Source organism: Bos grunniens, chromosome 27 (genome assembly GCF_055505025.1).
Source record: "Bos grunniens cultivar Pamir isolate PY7600 chromosome 27, Bosgru_T2T1.0, whole genome shotgun sequence".
Lineage (NCBI taxonomy): Eukaryota > Metazoa > Chordata > Mammalia > Artiodactyla > Bovidae > Bos > Bos grunniens.
The window spans coordinates 28,474,181-28,485,550 of record NC_141191.1 but is presented as its reverse complement, the minus strand read 5'-3'; the positions used below and the strand labels follow the sequence as shown (position 1 = coordinate 28,485,550).

Here is an 11,370-nt window from a genome sequence, read left to right as displayed (position 1 = left end):
ACTGCAAATTGAATGATTACTCTGCTTAAGTCTTCACAATATGGTACTAGCCTACTTTAAGCTTTTAAAAAAAATTTATTGGCGTGGAGTTGACTTACAATTTTGTATTAGTTTCTGCTGTACAGCAAAGTGAATCAGTTTTACGTATACTTATCAGTTCAGTTCAGTCGCTCAGTCGTGTCCAACTCTTTGCGACCCCGTGAATTGCAGCACGCCAGGCCTCCCTGTTCATCACCAACTCTGGGAGTTCACTCAGACTCACGTCCACGGAGTCAGTGATGCCATCCAGCCATCTCATCCTCTGTCGTCCCCTTCTCCTCCTGCCCCCAATCCCTCCCAGCATCAGAGTCTTTTCCAATGAGTCAACTCTTCGCATGAGGTGGCCAAAGTACTGGAGTTTCAGCCTCAGCATCAGTCCTTCCAATGAACACCCAGGACTGATCTCCTTTAGGTTGGACTGGTTGGATCTCCTTGCAGTCTAAGGGACTCTCAAGAGTCTTCTCCAACACCACAGTTCAAAAGTATCAATTCTTTGGCGCTCAGCTTTCTTCACAGTCCAACTCTCACATCCATACGTGACTACTGGAAAAACCATAGCCTTGACTAGACGGACCTTTGTTGACAAAGTAATGTCTCTGCTTTTGAATATGCTATCTAGGTTGGTCATAACTTTCCTTCCAAGGAGTAAGTGTCTTTAATTTCATGGCTGCAATCACCATCTGCAGTGATTTTGGAGCCCCAAAAATTAAAGTCTGACACTGTTTCCACTGTTTCCCCATCTATTTGCCATGAAGTGATGGGACCAGATGCCATGATCTTCGTTTTCTGAATGTTGAGCTTTAAGCCAACGTTTTCACTCTCCTCTTTCACTTTCATCAAGAGGCTTTTTAGTTCCTCTTCACTGTCTGCCATAAGGGTGGTGTCATCTGCATATCTGAGGTTATTGATATTTCTCCTGGCAGTCTTGATTCCAGCTTGTGCTTCTTCCAGCCCAGCATTTCTCATGATGTACTCTGCATAGAAGTTAAATAAGCAGGGTGACAATGTACAGCTTTGATGTACTCCTTTCCCTAATTGGAACCAGTCTGTTGTTCCATGTCCAGTTCTAGCTGTTGCTTCCTGACCTGCATACAGATTTTTCAAGAGGCAGGTCAGGTAGTCTGGTATTCCCATCTCTTTCAGAATTTTCCACAGTTTATTGTGATCCACATAGTCAAAGGCTTTGGCATAGTCCATAAAGCAGAAATAGATCTTTTTCTGGAACTCTCTTGCTTTTTCGATGATCCAGCGGATGTTGGCAATTTGATCTCTGGTTCCTCTGCCTTTTCTAAAACCAGCTTGAACATCTGGAAGTTCATGGTTCATGTACTGCTGAAGCCTGGCTTGGAGAATTTTGAGCATTACTTTACTAGTGTGTGAGATGAGTGCAATTGTGCGGTAGTTTGAGCATTCTTTGGCACTGCCTTTCTTTGGGATTGGAATGAAAACTGACCTTTTCCAGACCTGTGGCCACTGCTGAGTTTTCCAAATTTGATGGCATATTGAGTGCAGCACTTTCACAGCATCATATATCCACTCTTTATTTTAGATTCTTATTTCATATAGGTCATTACTGTGTATTGAGAAGAGTTTGCTGTGCTATACTAGCCTAATTTATTCTTGCCAACAACTGTTTCAGGGGTAAGAGTGAGGAGCCCAGGGGCACAGAGATAAGAAATTGTCCACCAGGCTGGTAAACTCTGCAGAGAATAGAGATGTCTGTATTATTTACCTCTGTATCCACAGTGACTACATTAATGCCTCATTTTGAAGTGCAAGTATTTGTCGATAAACGGGAGGTCTCATAGCTATCAGTAGTAAGTGACAGAGCTGGGACTTGAACCCAGATCTCCGTGCTCCAGAGGCTGTACTTTTCACCACTACACTACCTTCTCCCTATGCCTGCTGCCTCTCTACTTCTCCTCTGGGGATATATACACCTGGGATCTGCAAAACCACAAGATAAGCATCATACATCTTTTTGGAGCAAAAATTCAACTCAACGTATAGGCAAAAAAATTTGGTTAAAGGCAACATTGATGTGTTTTTAGAGTAGAATAGAAATTTTGCTTGGCGTTTTAAAGATAAAACTGTAAACTTCAACGAAATCTGTTTTTGATGACTGCTTCAGGCTATGCCCGTCTGAAGTATGAGTTAGCATGCTTCAGGAGCAGTGCTTCCAAGGGAAAAATGGAAAATCACTGTGTTAGATGGACTCCACAGGGATGCCAGTTTCCATGTATGACAGCTGAGTGATTCCTTCTCAGGCTTCTCTGGCCCACTGAATCATACAACACAAAGTCAAATCCTGTTAAAACTCCTCAAAATTGGATAAAATATTTACCTTTTAAGTCCAACAAAAGATAGCAAACTTGCCAACTTGAAAGGATGTTTTTCATCCTGTGGTTTCTTAGAGATTCAGGCTGAAGAGGTGCCTGAAGTGAGGCGGATCCAGAGATGTGAGCTGCTGTGTTTTATAGATGGCCAAATACTTACCTGATGTCCCTTTACAATTTTAGGGGATTCAAACTGATGACAAAGGTCACATCATAGTAGATGAATTCCAGAATACTAACGTAAAAGGTGTCTATGCAGTTGGGGATGTGTGTGGAAAAGCTCTTCTTACTCCAGGTAATGTTTCTTCTTTTGGGGGCGGATAAGGGAGGCTCTGTGTGTTATATAAAACTATAGAGCTTTCTACAGTCAAATCAGCTCAAGCAAAGTTAAAAAGATGAGTGTCTTTATGATAAAAATGTTTTGATATGGATGTTGGTTGGGTACCTGACATTTTCTGAATAATTTCCATTTTTGCTTGGAGAATGCTTTTTAGTAGTATTCAATTTTCTTTCAAAGATTTTTAAAATGCTTAGTGAAGACTGAAACTTTTGTACAGATAATACAGTCACCCTCTGAACAGTGCTGGAAATTAGAATCCGAGTTGTGTTCATGACCGTGGAAGGAAGTGGCTTTGGGAACTAGTGATTTAGAGTGGCTTTCCTATATTTTTGTAAGAAAATATATATTTTAATCTTATATGTTTCTTACATACTATTTAGTCTTTTAAAAGAATTTTATAGGGGTATAACTGATTTACAGTTTTGTGTTAGTTTCAGGTGTACAGCAAAGTTATCAGTTATACATATATACACTTTTTCAGATTCTTTTTCCATATAGGTCATTACTGAGGACTGAGAACAGTTCCCCATGCTTTACAGTAGTTCTTATTCAGTTCAGTTCAGTTGCTCAGTCATGTCCGACTCTTTGCGACCCCACGAACTGCAGCACGCCAGGCTTCCCTGTCCATCACCAACTCCTGGAGCATGCTCAAACTCATGTTCATCAAGTTGGTGATGCCATCTAACCACTTCATCCTCTGTCGTCCCCTTCTCTGCCTTCTGTTTTATATGTAGTGGTGTGTACATATTAATCCCAATCTCCCAATTTCCTACCCTGACTATTTAGTCTTTTTTTTTTTTTCTTTCTCTTTTTTTTTTTTAATTTTATTTTATTTTTAAACTTTACATAATTGTATTAGTTTTGCCAACTATCAAAATGAATCCATCACAGGTATACATGTGCTCCCCATCCTGAACCCTCCTCCCTCCCCATACCATCCCTCTGGGTTGTCCCAGTGTTAGTCTTGATACAACTAAGACTGATCGCCATCCCCTGAATCTCATGCCTCAGCCTACTGCCTGAGTTAACTGATGTCATTTCAGGCTCTCTATCCGCTTCTGTTGGCAGCATCCCTCCATCACCTTCATTCTGCCCCTCTAGGGCCTCACCCGCCCTTCCATAATCACCCAGTTCTTACTCACAATGGAAACTTCCTTGGTCACACCCCCCAAGCCCTTCACCTCCTTTAGGAAGTTCTTTCAACAAAAGCAAAACAAGCAAAGTTTCAAAGACTTCATAACATAATTGAACAGCCAAAAGTTTTGTTGGAGTGAAGAAAATTTCTTTAATATCCTACTGATGCCTTACTTTGGAAAAAAACTTTTTGTCAATTTAAAGTCAATAAAATTAAAAACCAGAGCTTATATTGAACTCAGGCATTTGTTCTAAAAGACTGTTAGGAATAAAAACAGGCTAAGGAAGGTAAACTTTTTTAAAAATTAATAAGAAATAAAAATAATTTTTAAAAGAAACTTAAAATATTCCTGTGAAGTAGCTGATTGTAAAGTAGAAGTAAAGATGCTTGAAATAGATGCTTGAGATAGTTTGCTCCATAAATATTGTATCAAAAAGCTAATATCCTCATTAAGAGGTAATTGCCACTGGAAGAGAATAGATAACATGTATATGTATGGCTCAATCCCTTTGCTGTCCACCTGACACTTATCACAATATTGTTAATCAGCTATTGTGTGTGCTTAGTTGCCCAGTCGTGTCCAACTCTGCAACCCCTGCCGGAGTCCTGTCCATGGAATTCTCCAGGCAAGAATACGGAAGGCATTCCCTTCTCCATGGGATCTTTCCAACCCAGGGATCGAACTCAGGTCTCCTGCATTGCAGGTGGATTCTTTACCATCTGAGCCACCAGGGAAGCCTTTAAGAAGCTGTATTCCAATATGAAATAAAAAGTTTAATTTAAAAAAATAGATAACTGCCAGATGTTTGCAAACTTGCAAATGTGTTTCTTGCAAATGTGTGGGGGGATCGTAATGGAATGTGTAGAATTCGTATAAGCAAATTGTTTTGGATTGTTAACTAAGGCATTGATAGGTCTTTATTATATAGAAATGAATATTGTAATGAGCACTGATGAAAAACTTAAAACTTGTGTGTTAAGCCAGATGAATAAATGATTAGTAGAACAATTCTGCTATGTTAAAATGAACAATAAGCTAGACACTAATTTTAAAATATCTTTGTAGTTGCAATTGCTGCTGGCCGAAAACTTGCCCATAGACTTTTTGAGTGCAAAGAAGATTCCAAATTAGACTATGACAACATCCCCACAGTGGTCTTCAGCCACCCCCCTATTGGAACAGTGGGACTCACAGAAGGTAGGTGGTTAAAAACGAAGGTCATTTATGGTTTCTTCCCCTTCTCTGCTAACTTTAGCTAGGTGTCTGTCTGCTGACTAAATCTATCTCAGCCCCCCCAAATTATAATTCTTTTTATTGGGTTGGCTAAAAAATTCATTCGAGGTTTTCCATAAGATGTTACAGAAACACCTGAATGAACTTTTGGGCCAGCACAGTAGTTAGCTTCTTATCACATCTCCAGTTTCTTCCCCAACTGTTAGTACTTTGAAAGTGTAATTCCTTTTCCCTACTCCATTTTATCTGTCTGACTTTTTAAAGCTTTTTAGTTTGAACTAATTTCAAATTTAAGGAAGAGTTGCAGAAACACCAGAGGACTCCTGTCTGCCGATCACATTTTTGCTTTATCGTTTTCTCGCTGTTTGCATACACATACTTCAGTATCTATTTCCTAAGAACAAGGCCATTGCCTTACAGAAGCAGTTTCAAATGGGAATATTTAAATACATGCAATATTATCTAAACTTTAAACCTTATTCAAATTTTGCCAATTACCTCAGATAATTTTATATTTAACATTTCCCCCCAAGTCTTGCATGTATTCTAGGATAATACAATATATTTACTTTTGATACCTCTTTGGTCTCCTTTAGTCAAGAGACAGAATTCCTTAGCTTGTCTTTTGTCTTTCGTGATACTGAGGTTTATGTTGTAGAATGTCCTTCCTTGTCGTTTTGAGTAATTTTCCTTTATGACTTGATTCAGGTTATGTATTTCTGGCCATCTCTCTGACTGCTCGGTGGAATTGTTTCAGTTTCTGATAGGTGCTTTTCCCCCCCTGCCTTACAGATGAAGCCATTTATAAATATGGAAAAGAAAATGTGAAGACTTATTCTACCACCTTTACCCCAATGTATCATGCAGTTACCAAAAGGAAAACAAAATGTGTGATGAAAATGGTTTGTGCCAACAAAGAGGAAAAGGTATGCGCCAAGTCCAGTAAGCCGAAGAGCGTCTTCAAGATTGGCAGGGGTGGAGGTGTTTTCATGAGGAGGGAAGGGAAGAGACCTAGTAAAGCTTTTTCTGGTTCAGCCAGCACAGTGGCTCTTTTATCTGTCTCTCTATATTGGAGTTATTCATAATGTTTCACATAGAAAGAGGGTTCCACTGCATTGAAAATGTAAGGTGGAGAGGAATTCCCTAGCAGTCCAATAGTTAGGACTTGGCGCTTTCACTGTTAGAGCCTGCGATCAGTCCCCGGTTGCAGAACTAAGATCCCACAAGCTACATGGTTTGGCCCCAAAAAAGAAAAGTGTAAGTGGAAAAGGATGTCATTGACCAATAGGCCAGAACAGATAGGCAACTCAGAAATATTGGTAAGTGTAAGAATTTAATGTAAGAAGTTTAGATTTAACGTAACCAATCAGTCAGGAAGAAGTTTATATAGTAAAATGTTCTGAGATAATCGATAATCTTTTGTGGTTTAACATTTTGAGGAACGGCCAAACTGTTTTCCAAAGTGACTGCACCATTTTATGTTCCTTTTAGCAACATACGAGGGTTGCAGGTCCCCTTCACCTCCACCAAGACTTGTTACTGTGTTTTTAATTGTGGCCATCCTAATGGATGTGAAGTGGTATTTCATTGTGATTTTGGTTTGAAGTTGAACAGTTTCCTTTTTTTTTCTTAATAATTTAAAAAATGGATTTTGTTTTGATATTAGGTCAGCTTATTGGACTTTTCTAGAAATTGAATTAAATACTAAGGTGGAACTTAGCAATATGGGAACATGGCTCTGTGAGAAATGATACCTAAAGATTCAGATGTAGGTTCCAACTTTTCTTATGAAAGAGGACATAGTTTGTATCTGAATCAACTGGGCCCTTACACTAAAAGCCATGAGACAAGGTCCTGGCTTATGAAAATCAGTATCACTGAAAGTTAACAGAAGCAGAGAATCAGTATGAAGAGAAGTAAGTAGTTTGGCAGCAAGATAAAAGTTGCCGTTTCTTGCCCTGAATGTTCTCAGTAGCCTGAGATGTCCAGTTATTGAAACAGTGAGGTCGTTACTTACCTCTTCATATCTGTTATTTCTTTATACCGTTTATCATTAATTTATTTGGTAAACATTACCTGACAGTCAACTAAAGGCTAAGAACTGGGATATGAACAGAAATAGCATAAGACTCATGCCATCACCAGAAGCTGTTTGTGAACTCAGTTTTAGATCACCGTATCTAAAAATTTAGCCATGTTGAATATATGCAGTGTGTGATTTGGGATTTCTTTGTCTTATATTGAGATATACTTTTTTTCAACTGTTAAAAAAATATATATATATATATAAAAAACAAAATTTGCATCTTAACCATCTTTAAGTGTACTGTTCAGGTATATTAAGAATATTCCTGATTTGTTTTGAAGCACAATATTTTTGTGGTGAAACTTTATATTCTCTAACTTTGTCTTTCAGCAGACTACATGCCCTAAAAATATTTGCTGGAGATGAACATTAACTAGTTTTTAAATATATTTAGATGAACACTAACTAGTTTTCAAATATATTTAGAAACCTCATTGGAAAGTGTGATTTGAAACAAATGCCACTTGATGGTCATCTGTGCAGTCAGCCAGCACGTGTGGGTTGAGTGCCTCTAAGAGCTATCTCTGTGCTAGGCCAGATGGATAGAGTGGAAAGCAAAAGTGGACAGAGTCCCCTCCATCTAGAGATTAATGTCTGCTGGGAAAGACAGACTGTAATTGTCCAGTCCCCAAGTAATACAACTTTGCAGTTGTTATAGAACCATGATGGAGTAATACTGGGACTGAGTGCTTGCATGGGTGCTTTAACTTGGTCGGAAAGGCAGGTGTAGCCATCTGAAGAATGAAGGGACTTTAACACTTGAGAGGGGAGGAAAGAGTGTCCAGACAGAGGGAACAGCCTGTGTTCCATCAGGAGAGAGCGTAGTGAATCCTCAGGTTGGGAGGAAAGCTGGTGAGGCTGGAAAGCGGAGAGCCTTTGGGAGAGCTGAGTGAGGTGGACAGTGGAAGGATGTTGGGGCAGAATTATGCAGGGACATGTAGGCTGTTTTATGCTATATCAGGATTAAAGATGTAAGTTTTTTTAGAGGTTTTTAAATACCAGGTATCTCTCATGACTAGACTTCCCTGGTGGCTCAGAGGGTAAAGTGTCTGCCTGCAATGCGGGAGAAGGGGGTTCGATCCCTGGGTCGGGAAGATCCCCTGGAGATGGAAATGGCACCCCACTCCAGTACTCTTGCCTGGAAAATCCCATAGACTGAGAAGCCTGGTAGGCTACCGTCCATGGGGTCGCAAAGAGTCGGACACGACTGAGTGACTTCACTTCACTTCTCATGACTAATAAAAAAATCATTAGTGTACAAATGTATGTGTGCATGTGTGCACATGCCTAGAAGGAGATTGATCACAAGGAACTGGCTCATGCAATTGTGGAGGTAAAAACATTTTTTTCTTTTCTTTTGCAGGTGGTTGGAATTCATATGCAGGGAATTGGATGTGATGAAATGCTGCAGGGCTTTGCAGTTGCAGTGAAAATGGGAGCCACAAAATCTGACTTTGACAACACGGTTGCTATCCATCCTACCTCTTCAGAAGAGCTGGTCACACTTCGCTGAGAACCCAGAGACTTGTGTGGCCGGCAGCTGGACCAGTAGACCTTCGGGAAGGAACCAAATCATCACGTTTACTTACTGTTCCCACTTTCCGTATTTCTTTATCGTCATCAGGATCTTCCAAGTGTGGAAATTTTCAGTCGGCCTATTTCTGTACTTAGAAATTTGTTTTGTTTTTCAGGATTGATTTTTCACTTGGTCACATCTCTCAGTAATTACTGTTTGTTTTATTAGTAGCTCTGGGCTGGCTGGTTTTTGTGTTTTTGTTTTAGCCTCATCCTAAGTATAAAACTATATGAAGTACAGTTAAATGAATGTTCCTGAATGAATATTGCTTGCTAATTTTTATAGAGGAAGATGACAGTTGCTCTTCACATTTAAAGAATGCAAGTACAGAGTGATTTTGTTTTTTATGAAGCCAGTACTGTGCTCTGCATATTGCAAAGCTATTTCAAGGATGTGAGTTTTCTTTAAAAACATATAACTTAAGAGGCATACCTCCTGTATTTTATTCTTTATTTTGTTCTAAATGATTTAAAATGATTCCTGTTGACTTTTAAGAGATGAAGTTCATCAAATTTGGGAAAGATTTGAGGAGGCTGGTTGCGTGAAGGACATTTGAGAAGTGATCCTGGCTTTCAGGAGAGGGACTCAAATACTTCCAAAGGCTTTTCCTCTGCCAAGAGCTCATAGTTCAATGAATGGTTGCAATTTTTGTATGTGTTCTTGTCATTTTATTTTTTTGAAAACTGTTTCCAAAAATCTGAAAATAAAATCACAGTCTTTTCTTCTTATAATATTTGTTATGAGTTAATGGGTGACAGTTCATTTTCTAAGAATATTTCAGATTGAAGGGTCAGATGGCCAAAGTGAGCTACTTTGAGTAGGCTTAAGGCCTTATGGGAGAGAAAAGAGATTTTGCTTTTATAAGACCAGAGGCATAATAGAAACATTTAGTGAATATAATGGTTGAGAAATCATAAGTTTTTAGCATTTTATTTCCATTAGCCTTTACCAGCTAGGTTAAGTAAGCTGGTTACATTTTCCCATGGCTTTCAATAGTGACTTAGTGCTACTGACTTCTGTCATTAAGCCTTTACTGAATGTCTTCCTGGTTAGCCATGACCAGGTTGCCACTGTACTGATGGATTAAGTAGGTCCAGTCTCAACAAAAGAAAACTGTCACTAGTAACCAGGTTATATATCTGTCATCGAGAAAACAGGGTCTAAAAACCTGGACGTGAACTGACATAATCACTGCTGGCCAAAAGGTCGTGGCCTGCAGTCCTGGGCTCCGCTGACCTGGTGGGTTTCCTTTTATCGCAGGAGCCCCCCACACTCCCTTTTTTCTGGTTCCAGAGTACACCAACCTGGAAATAACCTTTTCCAAGTGTTAGTCATCTTTCTCATTAGTCCTCAGCTCAGTCCAGCCTGCAAGCCGATCACCCAAGTTGCGAGTGAAGGCTCAGATACATGAGGCAGCCTGGTGTAGGTGCTCAGTAGGAAGGAAAGCTTATAGTACTTGGTTTCTTCAAGTAACCATATAATCTAGCATAAGAGGGAGAATTCTACACAAATAACTGGGATTCAAAGCGGCGTGTTAAGCATAGAGTGACCGTATAATCTATTGACTAGAATGGGACACTTGGGGAGTGGGAGGGGCACTCTTAATTAATTGGGACCATAGACACAAATTTGTACTCTTGTGGGAAAAGGGGACAGTGCCATCCTAGTGAGGCTTTGGAGAGGTGGAAGGATACAAGTTCAGAGGAAGCAGAAACTACCAGTTTTCTGGGAAAACTAAGAAAGAGGTATGTAGGATTTGGAATTGGGGATTGTGGAGGAGGTCAGAGGATGTGGGAGGTACAGCGGGGCAGAGATGGCCACGTATACATGGGGAATGATAAAGTTCAACTTGACTGGAGCTGAAGAGCATGTGTTAGCTGAATGTTCTTTCCCACTTGTTAAACCTGATGGTCTGGTAATATATTGATACGTAATGAACTGCCTGAAAACGGGCTTAACCTAGCAATCATTTTCTTACACTTCACAATTTTGCGGGTCAGGAATTGGAGCAGGACGGAGCTTGCAAGGATGACTCTTCTGTTGATGTTGATAAAAGTCAATTGGTGGTGTTCATATGGCAGATGGGCTGGCTTAGTGAGTCTAAAACAATCGTCCATGTGTCAGACACTTGGACAGGGGTGACTGGCTGAAAGGCTGGGCTCGGCTGGGGCTGTCAACCAAACTGCCCACGTGTGGCCTCTCTAGCATGGCCGTCTCTGAGTTGATAGATGGAAGCTCAGGGCTCCCAGAGATTGTTTCAGGATTCCCAGACAGGCACTGCAAGCCCTATGACCTAACCTTGGAAGTTCTAGAATGTCACTAATACTCTGTGTTATCAGTTAAGCAAGTCACAGAGGATTTAAGAGGGAGTGAATTGGACTTCAGCTGTCATTGGGAAGAGTGGTAAATTTGTGGCCATCTGTAATCACACACACTAATGGCAATCTACTCATTTTACAATGTTTGACTAACACCGCCTTTGTGAAGACTTCTTTCACGGTCTTATGCGTATGTATTCCCATAATTCCTTGTCACATAAGGCGGTCTACACTATGTGTTCACCTCGCATATGTCACTTTCTACTTAGTGTCAATCATTTTCTGTATTCTCTATTTCAGTTTTGT

General features: G+C 40.0%; 1 protein-coding gene across 4 annotated transcripts in view; it reads left to right on the top strand.

Moving 5' to 3' along the window:
• The window catches only part of GSR (glutathione-disulfide reductase), a 64,193-nt gene extending 54,716 nt beyond the window's left edge, over window positions 1-9,477 (top strand). For all 4 annotated transcript variants that reach the window (XM_086380916.1, XM_086380915.1, XM_086380917.1 and 1 more), the window contains exons 10-13: window positions 2,559-2,670; window positions 4,917-5,048; window positions 5,877-6,010; window positions 8,534-9,477. In XM_086380916.1, the coding sequence (XP_086237042.1) occupies window positions 2,559-2,670; window positions 4,917-5,048; window positions 5,877-6,010; window positions 8,534-8,683 (528 nt within the window). In that variant the 3' untranslated portion in view covers window positions 8,684-9,477. The remainder of the gene's footprint in view (window positions 1-2,558; window positions 2,671-4,916; window positions 5,049-5,876; window positions 6,011-8,533) is intronic.
• Window positions 9,478-11,370: the final 1,893 nt, after the last annotated feature.